At 53.4% G+C, this 20,265-nt stretch overlaps 2 protein-coding genes and 1 long non-coding RNA gene across 4 annotated transcripts in view; 1 reads left to right on the plus strand and 2 right to left on the minus strand.

The window, feature by feature from the left end:
• Window positions 1-10,849, minus strand: part of GLB1 (galactosidase beta 1) — a 97,145-nt gene extending 86,296 nt beyond the window's left edge. Inside the window, exon 1 of the mRNA XM_051818535.3 lies at window positions 10,709-10,849. Within this exon, the coding sequence (XP_051674495.1) occupies window positions 10,709-10,783 (75 nt within the window). The 5' untranslated portion in view covers window positions 10,784-10,849. The remainder of the gene's footprint in view (window positions 1-10,708) is intronic.
• Window positions 717-10,849, minus strand: TMPPE (transmembrane protein with metallophosphoesterase domain). 2 transcript variants are annotated; one of them, XM_051818536.3, is made up of 2 exons: window positions 10,709-10,849; window positions 717-8,899 (listed from the first exon to the last, which is right to left on the minus strand). In XM_051818536.3, the coding sequence occupies exon 2, from the start codon at window positions 8,806-8,808 to the stop codon at window positions 7,474-7,476; it is 1,335 nt and encodes a 444-aa protein (XP_051674496.3). In that variant the 5' UTR covers window positions 8,809-8,899; window positions 10,709-10,849; the 3' UTR covers window positions 717-7,473. The 2 variants fall into 2 exon arrangements, with proteins under 2 accessions (XP_051674496.3, XP_089187349.1); XM_089331223.1 differs by lacking the exon at window positions 10,709-10,849 and adding an exon at window positions 9,867-9,999.
• On the plus strand, window positions 8,937-15,202 carry LOC149127216 (uncharacterized). The gene is made up of 3 exons (XR_016232931.1): window positions 8,937-9,643; window positions 9,856-9,978; window positions 12,795-15,202. It is a non-coding gene; the product is annotated as an uncharacterized LOC149127216 (long non-coding RNA).
• The last annotated feature ends 5,063 nt before the right edge of the window (window positions 15,203-20,265 follow it).

Raw genomic sequence — 20,265 nt, forward strand, 5'->3', positions numbered from 1 at the left:
CCCATCCCAGGGCTGTGTCCTCTGTCTGATCTGTCACAGAAACCCGGCTGTCAGGATATTCAGGGACTGTCACACTGGTCCACTAGAGCAGGAGCAAGTCTCTACAACTGAAACCCAGGAAAGCCATGCGGGGACATCATATGGACAGCTGCCTCACCTGAGACACCTGAGACGGCTTCTGATTACCCACTGCTATGGCCGAAGTGAACAGGGAAAACCCAGTTCATGGATTCAAAGCCACCCCTCCCAACTCTGACTAATCAGAGAAGATCCAGCCTCCGGAGCCAGCCTCCTCTGAGCTGCGGCACCACTGAGAAGTCAGGTGACCAAGAAAGGTCAAAGGAGGAGGAGGAGGAGGGGGAGGGAAAGAGAAGGTGGAAAACCGGGAGGAAAGGGGGAAGTGGCCTTCAGAATTTATTCCAACAGGCAAATACCCCAAAATGTGTCCCGTGAGCAAACCCCACCCCTTCTAAGTGAGCTGGTGCTGGGCTGGAATACTGAAGAGACCGTATTTCACTTCACACGTGCAGGGCTGGGGTGCGTCAGGCTCACAAGCCACGAGTTCACGGCCCACTCACAAACGGGAATCCCAAACTAAGTGAGGCCCCCACCCTCGCGGGCCCCCCTGCACACTGATCCCAACACCTGTGACCCTGGACACTCAGCAGTCCAAACAGAACACCTCGGCCACGAACACAGCAGGGACTCAACACCAGTGCCATTTTCTAAAGTTATTTATTCAGTTTGGATTACTTCAGTAGTGAATACACATTCAAAAAAAAATAACACATTATCGACATCATCAGGTAATCTCAATATTCAAGTGTCCCAACCCTGAAGATAATAATATCTGCATTGCGTGTGCACATTCCTGGACCGAAGTAACAGGAGCTCGGTGGGCTCGCAGGTACCAGGTTGCCTGACCCTGTAGAGATGCTCTGTCCTCAGAACTCTCCCAGGGACCCTGGCACGCAGCTCCTCAAGGCACCTCCACCCCCAGCACCCGCCACACTCCGTCCTCTCACCCCAGAGACCCAAATGCCTGGGGACTTCCGGACCTGAGCCATGCAGCTCCAGGTGCATGACCTAGCCCTCTCCACCTGCTACCCTCCTAAGGTTAAAGGAGGAGAAGCCGAGGGCGTGGGCGCTGTGCATGGGGTAAGCTGCCATTTGGGACATCGGAGTGCCTGGGATGGAGTCCTGCCTCTGCCTCGGATCCAGCTTCTTGCCAATGCACGTGGCGGTGATGGCTCAAGTGCTCCCATCTATGTGAGAGATCCGAGTTGGATTCTGGGCTCCTGGTCAGCCTGGCCAGCCTTGGCTGTGCAGGCATTTGGGGAGTGAACTAGAAGACAAAAGGACATTCTCTTTCTCTAAGAAATAAAAAAACAAACAAACAAAAACAAAAACAAAAACAAAAAAAAACCTGAGACGAGAGGCGAGAGGAAGGCTGGAAGGGTGCATGTGCACCATGGGCTTCTCAGAACACAGGGAGGACCCACTTCAGGTGACTGCATAACCAACTGTGACTGTGCCAAGTGAGGAGCCCATGAACCCCACACTGCCCAGACAGCCCCTCTACAGGAGCCAGGACGGAGGAGAAAACCCACAGGCAAGGGTGATCATCAGTGCAGACGCAGCGGGGCCCGTGGGTGACCTGTTCGGGCTCACGCGTCCCATGTGTACTAATTCTGTTTACTCACAGCGCTGCAAATGCTGGGATAAACAGGAAGACAGGGAGGCGAGAGGCAGAACAGGAGAGAAAGGAGTGCAGCTCTGGCCCAGTTCCCAAGCCGCACAGACTCAGGCATTCACAGAAGTAATTCTGCCTCCTCTCGGAGAAAAGCTAAGTGCATGGTTTAAAAAGACTTTTCAGAGATAAAATGGCTCTCAAAAGTTCCAGCAGACCTAGTTCTCCACCCAGAAAGAATGGTTTCAAGTGAATCTGAAATACTATCTTCACTCTACTCACCCCAAGGGTAGAAGTGCAGCTTAAACTGCATTCAGGCCAACACAAGCAACACACACACACCCCACACCACACACACAACACACAGACACACACACAACACACACACACACACACACAACACACACAGACCCAAAAGACACAAACAAAACGCTATTGTGAATCTATATTATATGCAGTAAGCTAAAGTAAATAATCAGAGCAGGTTATCAGGAACCAAAAATCTCAATGTCAGACAAACATAAAATCAAAGAGAGAAAAACACCTTGTAATCAGAGGGCATATGGGAAAACCATGCCTTCCACTCAGTTTTGCTTAAACCTGAAACTTCTCTGAAGCAGTCAGTTCTACAAAACTGATGTCCTTGACTTGCACTGGAAATCCTAGTACATACTTACACACCTATTTTCTCCCCTTACTGACAAAGCATTCTACTTCCTAGCACGACACCAGCCAGCACAGCCTCACAGGAGTGCGCTAACCCAGCAGTAATCCAACAACCTGAGTGCTCAACCGGCATTTAAACTGTGCTCTTCAAAGCAAGTGCAGCAAAAGGAATCGTAAAAGAAGAGCCAATTAAAACCAGACTCACGAGGGTGACCGCTATAAAGAAGAAAGAGAATGACAAGCACTGGCATGGATGTGGGGAGACCGGAACACTGCTGCACGGCTGGGGCACCGTGCAGTGGCACAGCTGCTGCGGGAAGCAGCATGGAGGGGCTCCGCCCGATGCCCCACTCTCCTTTCTGGGTGTGCACCCAAAGGAACTGAAAGCAGGGTCTGAGTACAGAGCCACACAGGCAGGTCCCTAACAGTAAAATTCACAGCACCAAGGGACGGAAGCAGCCAGAGCCCACTGATGACCAACAGAAGGTGGCGGGTGCCTGACAGCACAATCAAGTTACCACTGTACTCCAGCCTTCAAGAGGAAAGAAATGTAGTCACGCCCCACTGCGTGGATGAACTTTAAGGACCTGAGGGTGGGTGAAAGAAGCCAGCCACAAGTGTGGTCTGACCCCATCATACGGGGCATCTAAAGTGGTCAAACTCAGAAAGGACATGGTGCTTACCAGGGGCTGAGAGGGAAGCTGTGTAATGGGTACAGTTTTAGATTTGCAAGATGAAAATCTACTTCACAGCAATGTGGATATTCTTCACACTGCTGGAATGTACACTTAAAAACAGCAAACATGGTAAATACAGTGTTATGGGGGCCGGCGCTGTGGTGTAGTGGGTAAAGCTGCCGCGTGCAGCGCTGGCATCCCATATGGGTGCCAGTTCAAGTCCTGGCTGCTGCATTCTGATCCAGCTCTCTGCTATGGCCTGGGAAAGCAGTGGAAGATGGCCCAACTCCTTGGGACCCTGCACCCACGTGGGAGACCCAGAAGAAGCTCCTGGTTCCTGGCTTCAGATCGGCGAAGCTCTAGCCTTTGCAGCCAACTGGGGAATGAACCAAGACCTCTCTCTCTCCCTCTCTGCCTCTCCTTCTCTGATTTTCAAATAAATAAATCTTAAAAAATACAATGTTACGTGTGGATTGCTTTTAACCACAACAAAAAAGACACAATTGAGATAATCAGGAAAATTAGTCCCAACCACACAGTAAACTGCATTTGAATCCAGTAGTTAACTGCGACAGTAACAGTACCTAACACTCAGATGGTAGAAAGACACTTTTATTGGGAGATACGGCTTCCAGCTCCAAATCTCCTAACTAGATACTAGATGATAATGCAAGAGTCACTGTTCACTTCATTGGATATGACAATGTCATCATGGTTATGGTCTTTAAGAATTCATACTGAAATATTTTGGGGGTGCAATTATGCTAAGATTTGCTTTAATCTACTCCAGCCACACACACACACACACACACAAAGTGGAGGCAGGGACAATGAGAAAGAACGGCAGAATAATCAGTTGCTGAGGCTGTGCGATGAGCACAGGACAGGAACACTATCCTTTCCATGTGGTTAATATTTTCAAAGGTCCTTAATAGAGAGTGTAAGACAAACCAAACAAAATGGAAGAAAGAGGATGGATGCAAGGATGCAAGGATGGATGGATGGATGAATGGATGGACAGTCAAACTAGAGGACAACAGGGTGAACATCTTGAGTTTTGGTAACAATAGTATCAAACCACCCAAGTTCTTGATTTTTAAAAAGGGTTACATTGTAACCTGTGGTATGCATAAATGACTACACAGAACAGAAATGAAATTGAAAGAATGGTGGTAGCCGGCGCCGCGGCTCACTAGGCTAATCCTCCGCCTAGCGGCGCCGGCACACCGGGTTCTAGTCCCGGTCGGAGTGCCGGATTCTGTCCCGGTTGCCCCTCTTCCAGGCCAGCCCTCTGCTGTGGCCAGGGAGTGCAGTGGAGGATGGCCCAGGTGCTTGGGCCCTGTACCCCATGGGAGACCAGGAAAAGCACCTGGCTCCTGGCTCCTGCCATCGGATCAGCGCGGTGCGCCGGCCGCAGCGCGCCGGCCGCGGCGGCCATTGGAGGGTGAACCAATGGCAAAAGGAAGACCTTTCTCTCTGTCTCTCTCTCTCTCACTGTCCACTCTGCCTATCAAAAAAAAAAAAAAAAAAATTAAAAAAAAAAAAGAAAGAATGGTGGAGCTTCAAGTGCTTCTCATTGCCCCCCACAGCCATAAACAGACAAAACGAAAAAGGAAAATGGACTAAGAACACCGAACAGAAAAACAAAGGACCTCATGTCTGGAGGGTAGTAGAGAAATGTCTGCTGGGAGATGTCCTGGCAAGGCAGGAAACAAATCAGGTGCGAGCAGGTGTCAGCGCTGCATCTGCGGTCCAACAGGATGGACTCATTTCCCTTCTGCTCATAGAAAGCGAGCAGGCAAGCAAGGGCTTCAGGGTGGGCGAAGGGTACACAAGACCCCAAAATGATGGCCTTGAGAGAGAGAGAGGCAAAGATGAAGTCATTACAGAGAGTGGGAAGTGAAATGGCATCAAGCAGTTTCATCTGACGAAATCCCAAACAAAAGAGAACTGAAAAGGCAGGAACAATGACCCAAAAACAGGACTGGTCATGAGCAAGAAAGTTAGAGCGCCTGGCTGAGCCAGGAAGCAGCGCTGAGCGTGGAGCAGTGCCCTGGAGAAAGGAGTCAGAGAGCCAGGTGCCAGGCTGCCCACTGAGTAAGGCCCCTCTGTCCCTCCTGGAATCACTCCACCTACAGAATGTGCCAAGAAAAAGGCTCTCCAGGCTGGCGCCCAGCTCACTAGGCTAATCCTCCACTTGCAGCTCTGGCACCCGCGTTCTAGTCCTGGTCAGGGCACCGGATTCTGTCCCGGTTGCCCCTCTTCCAGGCCAGCTCTCTGCTGTGGCCAGGGAGTGCAGTGGAGGATGGCCCAAGTGCTTGGGCCCTGCACCCCATGGGAGACCAGGAGAAGCACCTGGCTCCTGCCTTCGGATCAGTGCGGTGCGCCGGCCACGGCGGCCATTGGAGGGTGAACCAATGGCAAAGGAAGACCTTTCTGTCTCTCTCTCTCCAGAGGCCCTTCCCTGGCTCTGTAATTCTACAGGGGTGGGTGCGGTATTAGGAAGCCGCCCAAACCTGAACTCAGACATCCCCTAGCCTTCACACTGCAGGCGCCACTGTGAATGCCCTGTTATTGGGTGGCCTCCAGGATCAGGACAAGGCAAACATGAAGACACCCTCTCCTCCAGGCCTGTGACATGGACACAGGCAGAGCAAGGCACCTCCCAGCAGCTGCTGTTGACAACGCTCCGACCCAGCAGTGGGAGGCAGGCTGCCCACTCACGTTGCCCGGATGCACGGCGTCCCGGGAAAGTTCCTTCACAAGCCCCAGCACGATGTGAGAGGCTCGCACGGCACTGAGCGCTTACTGTGTGCACGGCGCCATGGGAGACTCACGCACCATGTCTTAGGAGGTGCAACCCTTACTCCCCACTTAGGGGCCATGGAAACCAGTGCTCAGGGAGGTCATGTCACTCGCTCAGTGTCGCCCAGCTCCGAGCGCGAGGCAGGCTGAGACCTGTTGTTCCCTGTTGGACAAAGCCCCTTGGCCACATCCCTGCACCTCCTAGCAAGAATCCACCGGCAAGCCTGAGCCCTAGGTCTTCTTGGTCAGGCCTTTTCTAATAGAAAGGCTTTTTGTTGTCCCAAGGTCAAGGGCTGGGACAAGGTTCAGCTCATTCCAGACAAGGGTCTTAGGGGCCAGCAGGTGGCCAGGGCCCAAGGGCAGCTCTAATGGTGCCAGGCAAGAAGAACAACCCTGCATTCCACACCTGGCCCTGGGTGGGAAGCCTGCAAGGTCCTACCCTGGGCACAGAGCCTGCCACTCCCCATGCAAGCCTCAACCTCCCACGGCTACAGTCAACCTCAGCTCCCCACAAAAACCCTGTCCTGGGGCTGGTGTGGCATAATGGGCTGAGCTGCCTGCAATGCTGGCATCCCCCGTACGGGTGCCGGTTTATGTCCTGGCTGCTCCACTCCCAATCTAGCTCCCTGATAATGGCTTGGGAAAGCAGTGGAAGATGGCCCAGGTGCTTGGTCTCCTGCCACTCACGTGAGCGGCCGGGAAGAAGCTCCTGGCTTTGGACCAACACAATCCTGGCTGTTGCGGCCATCTGAGCGAACTAGTGGATAGAAGCTCTCTCTCTCCCTCCAATTGACTTTCAAGTAAAAAATGAATCAAAAACCCAGACCCCAACCTAGGGTGGGGCAGGAGCAGCAGGGGTCTCCAGGTTCCTGATCCTTCTTCAAACACAGCAGCTGCCCTACACACTACCAGCCCCTCTCTCCAGGCCCGCCTCTGCAACCCCTGCGGGTAAGCTACAATCAGCCTCAAGCAAGTCACTCAATCGCCTGTGAGGCCTGGGCTCATCTGTAACCCATAAAGTGCCTTAATCACCAGACTTCGGGAAGACTCCTTAGTGAGAAGCAGGTGGCCTGGCTTCTGGCCCCAAACCTCCTGCACATCTCATCACACCACCAGTGCCCTTTCTCCAACAGCCGAGGGGCTTCTCAGCTTCTCTGCTCTCTTATCCCCACCCAGCAACACTGCCCCTTCCCTTGTAGACGGAAGCTTCTAGAATCCACCTGCACCCTAAAGAAAAGCACTAAGAGGAAGAAGCTCCACCTCCCGACCCCGCCTTGGAGGTGTCCCTTGCCAGTGCCCTGTAGGCCGGCTCCCTCCACACCACCTGGGTGTTACATGTGTTCCTGCAGGTGAGGGGGCTTTGGAAGGTTCACGAACACTGCACCTTCAATTCCATGTTTCCACCCGCTTTCTGCAGCCCTCCCACTGGCGCCACCCATGCAGACCAAGAAGCCAACAGCCACTTAAAGAGTTAAACCAGACTGACTTGCCAGGCAGCCCCACCCACATCACTGTCCACGGGTGCATAAGCAGGGCTGGCTGGGAGGGGCTGGAGTGGGTCAAACAGGCAAACCAGTGGGAGGAAGGGCAGCGGGTGAGGGCAAGGGCCAGGACCAGGGCAGGGCCAGGGCCGGCTCAAGGAGCCCGCTGCAGGATGAACTCTGTGATCTCTGCCCGGCTCCCCAGCCTCATAGGTATCCCGTAGTGGCCCGTGCCTGGGCTGACATACACAAAGGTAGCTGGGGCCACCTGATAAAGACCAGCAAAGAAGGGGTTGAGGAGATAGGCCACCACGTTCAAGGGGAAGATCTGCCCAGCATGGGTGTGACCCGACAGAATCAGGTTAATATCTGGCCGCTCCTGGAGGGCTCTCTTGGCTGCCAGCGGCTGGTGCGCCAGCAAAATGGTGGTGTGGTCTGGGCTGCAGCCCCCCAGGGCCTTGTCCAGGTCCATGCCGTGGCCCGCATAGTGCAGGATGTCTGCTTCGATATCGTCCACGCCGGCCAGGCAGATCCAGTCCCCGCCCTCCTCTCCCTCCCCGGCAGCCGAGATCCTCACGTACTCGTTGTGGAGGGGCCGCACGTGCAGGGATTCCAGCAGAGCAAACCAGTTGTTGACATCCAGAGTGTAGTAATCGTGATTGCCCGTGACGAAATAAGTGCCGAGGCGAGAGCGCAGCTGGCCCAGGGGAGCCACGGCCGGCCGCAGCACCGCGGCCTCCGAGTCGGACAGGTCGCCCACGATCACCGTGAGGTCGGGTTGCAGCACGTTCACCATCCTCACAAACATCTCCATCTTGGTCCTGCCCACCGTGGGGCCCAGGTGGATGTCCGAGAGAAGCACAACCCTGAGGTGGTTCATGGAGGGCGGCAGCTGCCGGATGGGCAACTCCACAGTTTTCACGGCCGGCGGCTGGGCGGCGTTCAGCAGGCCGGCCACACTGAGCACAGCGGTCACGATCACGGCCAGGATGGGCCTGAGGGCCAGCTTCCTTGTCTTGTCCAGGCTGCCGGCCACCCGGCCGCGGCGCCAGGCCAGGAGCTGGTAGGCCTGCTCCATGGCGCTGAGGACGCAGAGGAAGCACAGCATGAAGACGTAAGCGCCCAGGCAGGTGTAGGCGGCCAAGGAGAAAAAGTGGGGCTCCTCGGCCACTAAGAATAACATGGTGAAGAAACTCGAATGAGCCAGTGCCAGAAACGCCAATACCGTCAGCTTCCAAAGCTGGAAACAAGCGGACCCTGCGCCCGGGGAGGGGCAGAGACTGCTCACTATGCTACGCCAGATGTACAGGGAACCAATGAGCATGAGGGAGTTGACAAAGAGGACGAGCTGCAGGCGGAAGAGCCACCGCCAGGCCCTGAGCTCAAGGCTGTCTGCCAGATAGGAACGGGAGACGATCATGGATATGAAGACAGTGGCCGCGGCCAGGGCCACCTTGGCACCCAGCGACAGCTGCCTGAAGATCACCATTTTCTTTGCTCCCAGAGGGTCCCCCGCCACTTCTGTGCAGGTGGCCTTAGAATGGACAGTGGCCAAGGAGAGGCTTCCAGGTCAACTCCGCCTGCAACCAGGAACCCGGCGTCAGCTTTGTGGGATGTTAGAGAGTCCTTGTCCCCCTACAAACCCCGAAGGCCACCTACCTACACCTGCCCCACCCGCCCCCAGCCACTCAAGTACCAGTCAGTAGCTATGCAGTGTTGGTAAAATACAAATCTACAGGGTTGTGACATGATGGGCAGCTTTCAGTTTTTTCTTTAATTTTTTCTGTAAAGTTTCTCCATGAGAATCATGAACTTCTTTTATGAGAAAAAATAATGTAAATTAGCGGTTCTCAAAGCAGGTGTAGGGAGGCCCATGCGGAGGGCCATTTACGTAAGCCTGTCTTCGTGGTCATCCTGTGCCGTTACTGCCTCTTCATCCTCACTCTCTCGTGAATGTACAGTGGAATTTTCCAAAGGCCACATGACATGTGATACAACAGCCTGGACGCGAAAGTCCATCTGAAAATCCATCCCTCTCCCACTGAGACAGACGCGAAAGAGGTTTGCAAAAATAGAAAACAACGTGCAACACTTCACCCTGAAATTCTGGCATAAATATTGGTATTTTAAATAAAAACATATTACTCACATGTACATGTATTAGTCCTTAAATAAACCAATCATTAAAGTTTGTTCTTAATTTCTAGTAACAGAGAACCGCTGTGCTAAATAAATGGAAAGCAAAGGCACAGGGAGAAGCTGGCATCCGTCTTCAGCACCAGGCCTGGGAGGACACCGAGACACCTGGCTCCGGAATTCCTGGGGTGAGGCCAGCCTCCCTGCGTGGGCCTCAGGTGTGGCAGCCACAGGGCGGCCCCTCTCCACAGGCACCAGGGTGACCACCACCCGGAGGGCGGCCCTGCCCACCTGCTCCTTAGCCTCCAAGCCCCACCCCCATCCCATCCCATCCCTAGAGACTGGCCCAGCGCTCCCTCGCCCTGCCGCTGTTCCCCTGAACTATCCCCAATCCCACCAGGTGGCACTGACTCCAGGCTCCTCCAGGGCTCCCGGACAAGAAGCAGCGAATACTCCAATTTCAGTGAAATCGCTCTTAGCAGCCGTGCTCCAAATACTCGACCACTTCCAACTCTGGTTCTGGGTAAGCCTTCGACTTTTCCTCTGCCCTAGGCGCGTTCCGTTGGATCAGACGGTGTCAGCGGGCTCCCCTAAACTCCGGGGCACCGGGGCGCAGCGGCCCGGCTCCACGGTCCCCCTAACCCTTCCCAAGCGCGCCTCGGACCTGCGCTTCGCTGCGCCGCCAGCCCCAGCTTCCGCCAACGCCGGCGCCCACCTGCGGCCCGCCTCTCCCACCTCCACCTGACCCGCCCTCCCCGAAGGAAAAGGATCCCGCGGACGCGAGGGGAAGCCGGGGAGCTGCGCGCTCCCGCGCGCGATGCGGGACTTCGCCCCAAGGAAACAACGCAACGTTCCCGCTGCGGGGCCGCCCCGATCTCGTTTTTTTTTTCTCCTTCCGGGACTCTGTGCAAAGAGCGAAGCGGGCAGGGCAGGGCACCCCCCCACCCCCGGGGGAAGCCGCGCGACTGGAAATCCACCCGCTCCAGGGGCTTCAGGCGCGCCTCGCTCCTCCCCTCGCAGACGGCCCCAGGGGCGGCGGAAGCCCACCGCGCCCCCGACCCAGCGCGCGGGAAAGACGCGCGCCGCCCCGAGCAGCATGGCCTGCGCTCCGCAGCCCGCCCGCTGCCCTCGGGGGTCTCGGGCTGCCCGCCCGCAGTTCTCCGGCGGCCACGGCCCCGGCCCCGGCCCCAGCCCAGCCCCACGGGGGCCTGTTTGTCCCCCAGCCCCCAGCAGGCCGGCCCCCGCGCACTTACCCCCAAGCTGCGCGGAGAGCCCGGCAGCAGCGGCGCCAGCAGCAGGCAGAGGATGCGAGCCGCGACCCCTGGCATGACCTCCCTCCGGCCTCCCTGCTCGGCAGTCGGCGCTCGGGCCAGCGGCGCCGCGTCCCCCGGCCTGAGGACCCGCCCGCTCGCCGGCGCTGGCTCCGCCCCGGCCACGCCACGCCCCGGCCACCGGGGGCCGCGTGACTCGGCCCTGGGGTTACCGGGCGCCCGCGGGCGAGCTCCGTCCGAGGGGCGCCCAGAGGCCTCGCTCGCCGTCGGGGCTAGACACGGACGAAGGGCTCCTTGCTCTCAGAGCCGCGGGGCTCGTGGGCAGCAGCTAACTCAAGGGCACGGGGTGGGGCCTCGGCTGTCCAAGGTAGGGCTGGGAGCGCGGTGCCCGACCCGGCCAGGCGGCTTCGCCTGCAAGTGCATGGACACGCACACTCAGGACCCCTTCCCCGAGAAACGCCGGGGCTGAGGTCCGGGTATCCGGGTCTTCAAAGCCCCGTGCTGAAGGGGCAGCGCTACTGCATTCGGTTATTACTGATGCGTTTACAGATGTGACTCAGCTGGGGCAAAGGGCCCCACGCCAGCCCCAGGGTCTGCAGAATGCGTGTGCTGAGTGACACGTTTGGGACAATGAGAGCTCTCATTGTTTGCCGGGAGCCACCAGAGCTGAGTGTGAAGTTAACAGTTTTTTCCTGCCTGGTTCCCTGAAATCTCCGACAACCCCACCTTCCTCTCACTGCGTGTTTCGGCTTTAATAGAAACTTGGTGTCAGAGGAAGGAACTATCAAGGAGATCGCTTTTAAATATATCTGTTTGAAACTTTTCTAGCTTTATTGAGTTGAAATTTACATAGCAAAAAAATGTATTCATTTTAAATGTCTTTGGTTATTTTTATTTTATTTAAAAGACAGCCACGACCGGCGCCACGGCTCACTAGGCTAATCCTCTGCCTTGCGGCGCCCCCACACTGGGTTCTAGTCCCGGTCCGGGCCCTGGATTCTGTCCCGGTTGCTCCTCTTCCAGGCCAGCTCTCTGCTGTGGCCAGGGAGTGCAGTGGAGGATGGCCCAAGTGCTTGGGCCCTGCACCCCATGGGAGACCAGGAGAAGCACCTGGCTCCTGGCTTTGGATCAGCGCGGTACACCGGCCGCAGCGCGCTGGCCGTGGCGGCCATTGGAGGGTGAACCAACTATAAAGGAAGACCTTTCTCTCTGTCTCTCTCTCTCTCTCTCACTGTCCACTCTGCCTGTCCAAAAAAAAAAAAAAAAAAAAAAAAGACAGCGCTTCCATCTGCTTGTTCAATCCCCAAGTGCCTGCAACAGCCAGGGCTGGGCCAGGTGGAAGCCAGGAGCCCAGAACTCAATGCAGGACCCAAGTACTTGAGCCACCACCTGCCACATCCCAGTGTACACAGTAGCAGGAAGCTGGAAGTTGAAGTGGAGCTAGGACTTGAACCCAGGCACTCCAGAATGGAAGGCAGGCCTCTTAACCACCGTACCAGACGGCTGCTGCAGCTTCCTGCTTTGACAACTAAACATGTGTAATTATATTATGCTGTCGTGCGGTGGGCATTGTGCTGCACTCACATCCTACATCCGGGGCCCCCTGCCATCTATGTGGGAGGAGTTTCAGGCGCTGGTTTTGACCTGTCTGAGCCTTAGTTGTTGTGGGCATTTGGAAAGTGAACCAACAGATGGAAGTTCTCTCTCTCTCTGCCTTTCAAGAAGATTAAAATAAATATTTTTTTTTAATTGGAGCAGTGTTGTGCATAGCTTAAGCCACTGCTTGGGACCACCCCCATCTCATACCAGCGTGCCTGGGATCAAGTCCCAGCTCTCATTCATATCCAGCTTCCTGCAGATGCATCCTGGGAAGCAGCAGGTGATGGCTCAATGCTTGGGTCCCTGCCAAGCATGTGGGAGACCTGGATGGGGTTCCTGGCTCCTGACTTTGGCCTGGTCCAGCCCTGAGTACTGTAGACATTTGGGGAGTGAGCCAACATATGGAAGATACCCCTCTCTGCTTTTCCAAATAAATAAAAATAAATAAGCTTTTAAAAAATATTTGCAGGGGCCGGTGCTGTGGCACAGGAGGTTAACACCCTGGCCTGAAACGCCGGCATCCTATATGGGTGTTGGTTTGAGACCCGGATGTTCCACTTCCAATCCAGCTCTCTGCTGTGGCCTGGGAAAGCAGTAGAAGATGGCCCAAGTCCTTGGGCCCCTGCACCCGTGTGGGAGACCAGAAAGAAGCTCCTGGCTCCTGGCTTCAGATCAGTGCAGCTCCAGCTGTTGTGGCCAATTGGGGAGTGAACCAGCGGATGGAAGACCTCTCTCTCCCTCTCCCTCTCCCTCTCCCTCTCCCTCTCCCTCTCCTCTCTCTGTGTAACTCTGGCTTTCAAATAAATGGATAAATCTTTAAAAAACATAAGTAAAATAAATAAGAAATAACTGCATTTGAGGGAATTGTCAGGACTCATGATTATAAGACGATGCTTGGCACGCACATAGAGGATGTTAGTGGGACAGCTGAGGAGCTCAGAATTAGACTGTAGGTTAGACAATTCTATGGGTATCACTTCTTGGCCTTTTAGCTAAGATCAAGTGTAGGCGATTCTATGCATCAAAGTTACTCTCCTGATTTTGATAATGGCACAAGGTCTAAAGATTAAATAATAGTTTGGTTTTGATTGATTTTGGTCATAACTGTGCCTATGTAAGAGAATGTTATTGATGTTTAGGAAACAAAGAATTCATCCTTGCAGCTGACAAACAGTTCAGAAAAAAGTATGGCGAGAAAAAGAAGAAATGGTATTCCAGATTCAGGCTTGAGAAGAACCTGAGACAGAGGAAAGCAACTGTAGAAAAATGTCAACATTTGAGAAATCAGGAGTTCTTTTACTTTTTTTTAATTTCTAAGTCTGAAATAATTGCAAAATGAAGTTTAAAAAAATCATTAGATTTGACTTTTCATGCCTCCTAGCGCAGCGTGTGGCCTCAGGATTGCACAGGCACTGGGCGTTTCTAACTGGATAGAGGCAGGGAGGGTGGAGAGCAGCGAGCCCAGCCTGCTGCCAGTCTGTGCATGGCCGGCCTGCTGAGGGTGGTTTTTACATTTTTAAATGGAGGGCGGAGAAGGGGGAAAGCAGAAGAATCATATTTCATTCAGATCTGTTTTTTTGTTTGTTTGTTTGTTTTTTGACAGGCAGAGTGGACAGTGAGAGAGAGACAGAGAGAAAGGTCTTCCTTTGCCGTTGGTTCACCCTCCAATGGCCGCTGCGGCCAGCGCACCACGCTGATCCGAAGCCAGGAGCCAGGTACTTATCCTGGTCTCCCATGGGGTGCAGGGCCCAAGCACTTGGGCCATCCTCCACTGCACTCCCTGGCCACAGCAGAGAGCTGGCCTGGAAGAGGGGCAACCGGGACAGAATCCGGTGCCCCGACCGGGACTAGAACCCGGTGTGCCGGCGCCGCTAGGTGGAGGATTAGCCTAGTGAGCCACGGTGCCGGCAGAATCATATTTCGTGACACTCGGAAACCACGTGCGATGTAAAGGTCGGTATCTGTAAAGTTTGCACTCCCATTCTGGTTGTTTGGTGCTTCCATGCTACAATCGCAAAGTCAAGCGGTTGCAACAGAGACCTTGGCACTCATAAAACCTAAAATATTTATTCTTGGGCCTTTTACAGTAAAAGTTTGCTCAGAGGGTATTTGAGGATGCATCAAAAAGTCCACATAGGAGTGGGCGTTCAGCCGAGGGGTGAGGATGTCCAAGTGCCTGAGCGGATTCCCAGCTGTGGCTCCTGACCCCAGCTTCCTGCTAATGCAGACGCTGGGAGGCAGTGGGCGGATCATGGCTCAAGTACTTGGGTCCCTGTCACCCATCGGAGAGACCTGGATTGAGTTCTTGGCTCCTGACTTTGTCCTGGCTGAGCCCTGACTGTTGCAGGCACCTGGAAAGGGAACCAGGAATGACAGAACTCTGTGGGCCCATCTGTCTCTCAAGTTAAAAAAAAGAAAAAGGTAAACATTTCCTGGAAAATAAAATATAAGCTAATTTTGGTGCAAAGTATTCTGACATTTCTGGATAGTTTTTTCATAATGCTCATTTCCTATGAACTTTTTGAAGACTCTCCCCCCCCCCCCCCCCCCCCGTAGACTGTAGTTTGCTGCTGAGCGTCTAGTACTTGACTTTGTATTGGAGCTGATCTGACCAGAATCATGGATATCGCTTCTTGGGCCCCTTGGGCCCCTGCACCCGTGTGGGAGACCAGAAAGAAGCTCCTGGCTCCTGGCTTCAGATCAGTGCAGCTCCAGCTGTTGTGGCCAATTGGGGAGTGAACCATCGGATGGAAGACCTCTCTCTCTCTCTCCCTCCCTCTCCCTCTGCCTCTCCCTCTCCTCTCTCTGTGTAACTCTGGCTTGCAAATAAATGGATAAATCTTTTAAAAATAAGTAAAATAAATAAGAAATAACTGCATTTGAGGGAATTGTCAGGACTCATATCATATATCATATCATATCATATCATATCATAACGGCCGTTGTGCCAAAGGCTTCACCACAGTTGGAGTAGCATGCTGTTACGTGCATCACAGATGAGAAGACAGTCACAGACGACTTACATGGCTTGCCCACATAGCCCTGGAGCTAGGAAGTGGTGTGCTTCTAAAGTCTCGTGGTCTGACTTGAGAGCCGAGTTACTTCCCCAAGGCCATACTTCTGTGTTGTACCGTTAGTTCCTGTTCCAGTGCATGTGTGCAGTGTACAGGATGCAAAGTCCCTGCCACAGGCTGTGGGCCACGTGAAATAGCCACGAGAATGCTGTCACCTGGGAGAGACGCATCGTCAGGGACAAAGATGGCCACACACACACAACTAAATGAGGCACATGCTCTGACATAGACCAGTACTACGCAAAGTGTGGCCTGCGGACCAGTGCCATTGAGATAAGTACAAAACGACAGGTCAGACCCTTATCAATCTGAGAGGCTCGCATTGTGGTGAAGTGGGTAAAGCTGCAGCCTGCGATACCAGCATCCCATATGGGTGCCAGTTCATGTCCCAGCTGCTTCATTTCCAATCCAGCTCCCTGCTAATGGCCTGGAAAGCAGTGGAGGATGGTCCAAATACCTGGGCCCCTGCCACCCACATGGGAGACCCGGAATAAGTTCCTGGTCCTGGTTCTGGCCCAGCCCGGCCCAGACTTGGCTATTGTGGTCATCTGGGGAGTAAACCAGCAGATGGAAGATCTCTCTCTCTCTCTCTCTCTGTCTCTCTGTCTCTCTCTCCCCCCGTGTATAACTCTGGCTTACAAAATATCTAAACATGACAAAGGTAGTGTGAACTGTGTATGTCTCTTTATTTTGTTTTCCTGGTATTTTGTCTTCATTCTATTTTTACAGACAGATCAGTGCTGGATAGATGGGAAGCAGCATGGATAAGAAAAGAAACAGGGGCTGGCACTGTGGCATGGCCATGCCAGCATCCCATGTGGGCGCCGATTTGAGTCCCAGCTGCTCCACTTCCAATCCAGCTCCCTGCTAATGTGCCTCATAGCCTCACAACCCAAGGCAGGCACCCTAAGGGGAAGCTCCTCTGCCCAGAGCCAGCTGCCCCCCCTCCCCGTCTGCTAGCACTGAGTAGTGAACCCTGGGGAGGAATTTCACATAATTCACACTCACCTAATTGTCTTTGGAGAAGGGGGAGGGGGGCAAGGAAAAACAGCAGGAAAACTAGACCCCACTCCCTTATAAGCCGCAGTCTAAACACAGCCTGTGCGCCCCGTTCTCAGCTCTCCCCTGAGCCGCCCGCCTGGCCTGCCAGGTGCCTTCTCTCCATTTAACCACGTCACCTTGCTTTCCCCAGTCTGAGAGCCTGGGCGCTCACTCTTAGATTCTGTTCCATCCATTAGGATGGACGCCCCACCCCGGTAAACCTTGCTACCTTGCTTACCACTGCTCTGTCTCACGTCTGAATTCTTCCTTGCACAAAGATAAGAACCTGTCCCACCCATCTCCGCTAACAGCTATGTTCTTTGGAAATAGACCTGGAAACCCATGGCAGAGCTGAATGTTTGCACATCGCTCCCAAGTGGCCATAGTAACAATGCGCTTACACCTGTAATAATACACACAGACATTACAGGGATAGGATGAGAACAAATGATAAAGCAAAATGTTACTTTCTTAGATCAAAATAAAAAGGTATTCAGTAAACTAAAAGAAGCAAGGTCTCTGAACTACAAACATGGACAATTTTGCATGCAGTAGTTCTTTATCCTTCTTACATGATTTGAGGCTATCTTGAAGCACATGTCCTGGGGTGAAGTTGTATAACCTAGTGGCAGCGGTGGTTATAGGACAATAAAAAGATAACGTTGTGAAATAATAAGCCATCCCCCCCCCTCCACGCCCTGATAGCTGTGTGTCGGGAACTGAGCCAGGCCGCAGGGCAGCCCCAGACTTTAGGCTGTCTTTGTCCCCATGTTTGCCCTTTCAGGAGCTGGAGATAGATCTGTGAATGCTAAATAAGCTTTGCCCTCAGGGAGGAAAAGAGAGGACTTTGTAGCAAGCACGCCTGCAGCTCAAGAGGACTTTGTAGCAAGCATTCCTGCTTCGCTTTCCTCCGGGACAAGCACCCTCTTCCACCCACTCTCAGCCACATCTTTGCAGGGTTTTTGATATCTTCTTTTTCCCTTTCAAGCTGATCTATCCCGAGGCCTGTGGCACCCTCGAGTGAGCCCTCCGATTCTGTGTTTGCAGCCACACCTGGGACTGTGGAGCCATCTTAGAATGATCGTAGAAATTTTCCACACAACTAGCTGTGGCCTGAAGACCGACTTGATTTGACGCTCATTGTGTGAGCACCACATCTTAAACTTTCTTTAATGACAGCAATCGTCAACATCTACTCCTAAGAGTTTATGTCGGCCGGCGCTGTGGCTCACTAGGCTAATCCTCCGCCTTGTGGCGCCGGCACCCCGGGTTCTAGTCCCGGTCGGGGCACCGGTTTCTGTCCCGGTTGCCCCTCTTCCAGGCCAGCTCTCTGCTGTGGCCCGGGAGTGCAGTGGAGGATGGCCCAAGTGCTTGGGCCCTGCACCCCATGGGAGACCAGGAGAAGCACCTGGCTCCTGGCTTCGGATCAGCGCGGTGCACCGGCCGCAGCACGCTGGCCGCGGCGGCCATTGGAGGGTGAACCAACCACAAAGGAAAACCTTTCTCTCTGTCTCTCTCTCTCACTGTCCACTCTGCCTGTCAAAAAAAAAAAAAAAAAAAAAAAAAAAAAAAGAGTTTATGTCATCTGGATTTCCTGTTTTTTTGTCTGGCCACATCAGGCTCAAAGTCCCATGCAGTGACAGCAGACCAGAGATGGGCACTAAATGCTGTTTAGGCAGAATAAATCTCTCCCAGTAGGCAAAACTCTCTATCTGGTCTACTTCACTTTTGACCCGACCTGCTGCAGGGCCTGAGATATATTTAGTTTGCAATTTCTGAGTCACAGTCTGTCTGGTGGTTTGATTAATTCAGATCATGCTGCAGTGACTGTATCCGCTACCTCACATGACACTCCAATTCTTAGCTGCCACTCAGGGGACAGGACAGACACCCGTCTCCTGAGCCCTAGGCTGTCTGCCCCACCCAGCTGCTGCTGTAGCACACCTGAACAACTATCTGGGGCCTCTGGACTCTCAGCAATGGAGCACCATGCTTCCAAGTGGCTGCCCATGGTGCATGGTGCAGCCCAGAGGGGCAGCCAGTTAACTGTCTAATGCAGTGGGAGACCAGAGGCTGCAAGAGCCAGTAATAAATCTCTTCTTCCTTCTGATGAACTACTTTAACACATGAGTTCTCTGCACGGCCTGTCCAGAGGCACTCCAGGTGGCCTAGCAGGTGCACCTGCCAAGAAATGGGCTCTGCGTCCTTCAGGCTGGCAGGACACCCCAGCCTGCACAGCAACGCTACTTGCAGCCCTCCTCACCCCTCCCCACCACTCTTCTCACTGTCACTGTCACGGATGGTACCTCCCCAATTAAGGATTCACATTTAATTCTTGTTGCAAGGTCTGTTTTCTAGGGAGACCAGGGTGAGATAATTATTTGCTCCGCGTGATGAAACTGCCCTGCTGCCACCAGCTCCCGCCTGCACTTCTCGAGTTTTCTCTAACCCGGGGTTTCAGGGATGCCCTCTGAGATTTTGTTTTAAAAAATACAGATTCATAACTCAATCCCCAATCCAAGCCTTTTCTGTACTGAAGTAATCACTGATTGCATTTAGCTAAAGTTCTTTCCTTCCAGAAATTTCCATAGTACTCTACCTACATCTAACTTACGACATTTATCTTTCTCTGTGTTATGCTACTGTATGTTCTGTGCTTGAATTCAGACCCTAATCCTTTTTTTCTTTAAATTTTTTTTATTAGAGGGAGGGGAGAGAAGACAGAGAAAAACAGAGAGAGCTGCCATCTGTTGGATTACTCCCTAAATGCTTGCATCAGCAGAGGCTGGGCCAGACTGAAGCTGGGAGCCTGGAACCCAATCCAAGTCTCCCATGTAGGCGACAGGAACCCAGGCACTTGGCCCACCACTGCTGCCTCCCACGCTATGCATTAGCAGGAAACTGGAGTCAGGAACTGGAGCCGAGACTCGAACCCAGGTACTCTGACGTGGGACCTGGGCATCTTAACTGTTAGGCCAAGGGCCTGCCCCCAGACCCTCACCTTTCTTATGGAGCTCACACTGTAGTCTCCCATTCTGCTGCCTGCCCCCAGCACTAACCCCCTCTTCCCACGTGCTGCTCCCTCTGCCTGCCTGCAATCCTCCTCCTTTCGTTTTCGCCCTCGCCAACTTCTAGTCCAGCTTTCTAGAGCTGTGGGAGGCATTCCAGCATGGCCTCTCCAAGAGGCCCTCCCAGACTCACCCCGGGACAGGGGGCTCAGCCCTCCACAGGGCCCACTTAGGGCTCCATCTCTGTCTCTGTTCCAATCCCAGCCATAGGTACTGGAAGGTTTGCATATCGGTCTTCCTCATGCTTGGTTCTCCTTGAGGTAAGAGTTGATATAATTTCTTGACACACAACAGGAGTTCACAACCAATAAAACAACAAGTAGATAACTTATCTCCTTAACTCAAATGGAAGAGCTTGGGGTCAGGATTTATAAAGGGTTTTCCCCAAATTTGCAGAAAATACATATTAGCTTTTTTAAAAAAATTTATTTTATTTATTTATTTGAAAGGCAGAGTGAGAGAAAGAGAGAGAGAGAAACAAACAGATCTTCAGTCTGCTGGTTCACTCTCTAAATGGCTACAACAGCCAGGTATAGGCCAAGCCAAAGCCAGGTCTCCAACACTGTTGCAAGGGGCCCAAGTACTTGGCCACTCTCCGCTGCCTTCCCAGGTGCATTAGCAGGGAGCTGGGTCAGAAGCAGAGCAGCCAGGACGGAAACCAATGCTCTGATATTGGCTGCCACTATTGCAAGCAGCAGCTTAACCCGCTAAGCCACAAGGCTGAAGCCAGAAACCCAGGAATCAATCCAGGTCTCCC

This window comes from Oryctolagus cuniculus, chromosome 4, assembly GCF_051225735.1.
Source record: "Oryctolagus cuniculus isolate XC-2025 breed Fujian yellow rabbit chromosome 4, ASM5122573v1, whole genome shotgun sequence".
Lineage (NCBI taxonomy): Eukaryota > Metazoa > Chordata > Mammalia > Lagomorpha > Leporidae > Oryctolagus > Oryctolagus cuniculus.

Bases quoted from the DNA above. Each gene is read 5' to 3' on its own strand.
- TMPPE (XM_051818536.3), bottom strand. From the start codon at position 8,808: ATGGTGATCTTCAGGCAGCTGTCGCTGGGTGCCAAGGTGGCCCTGGCC.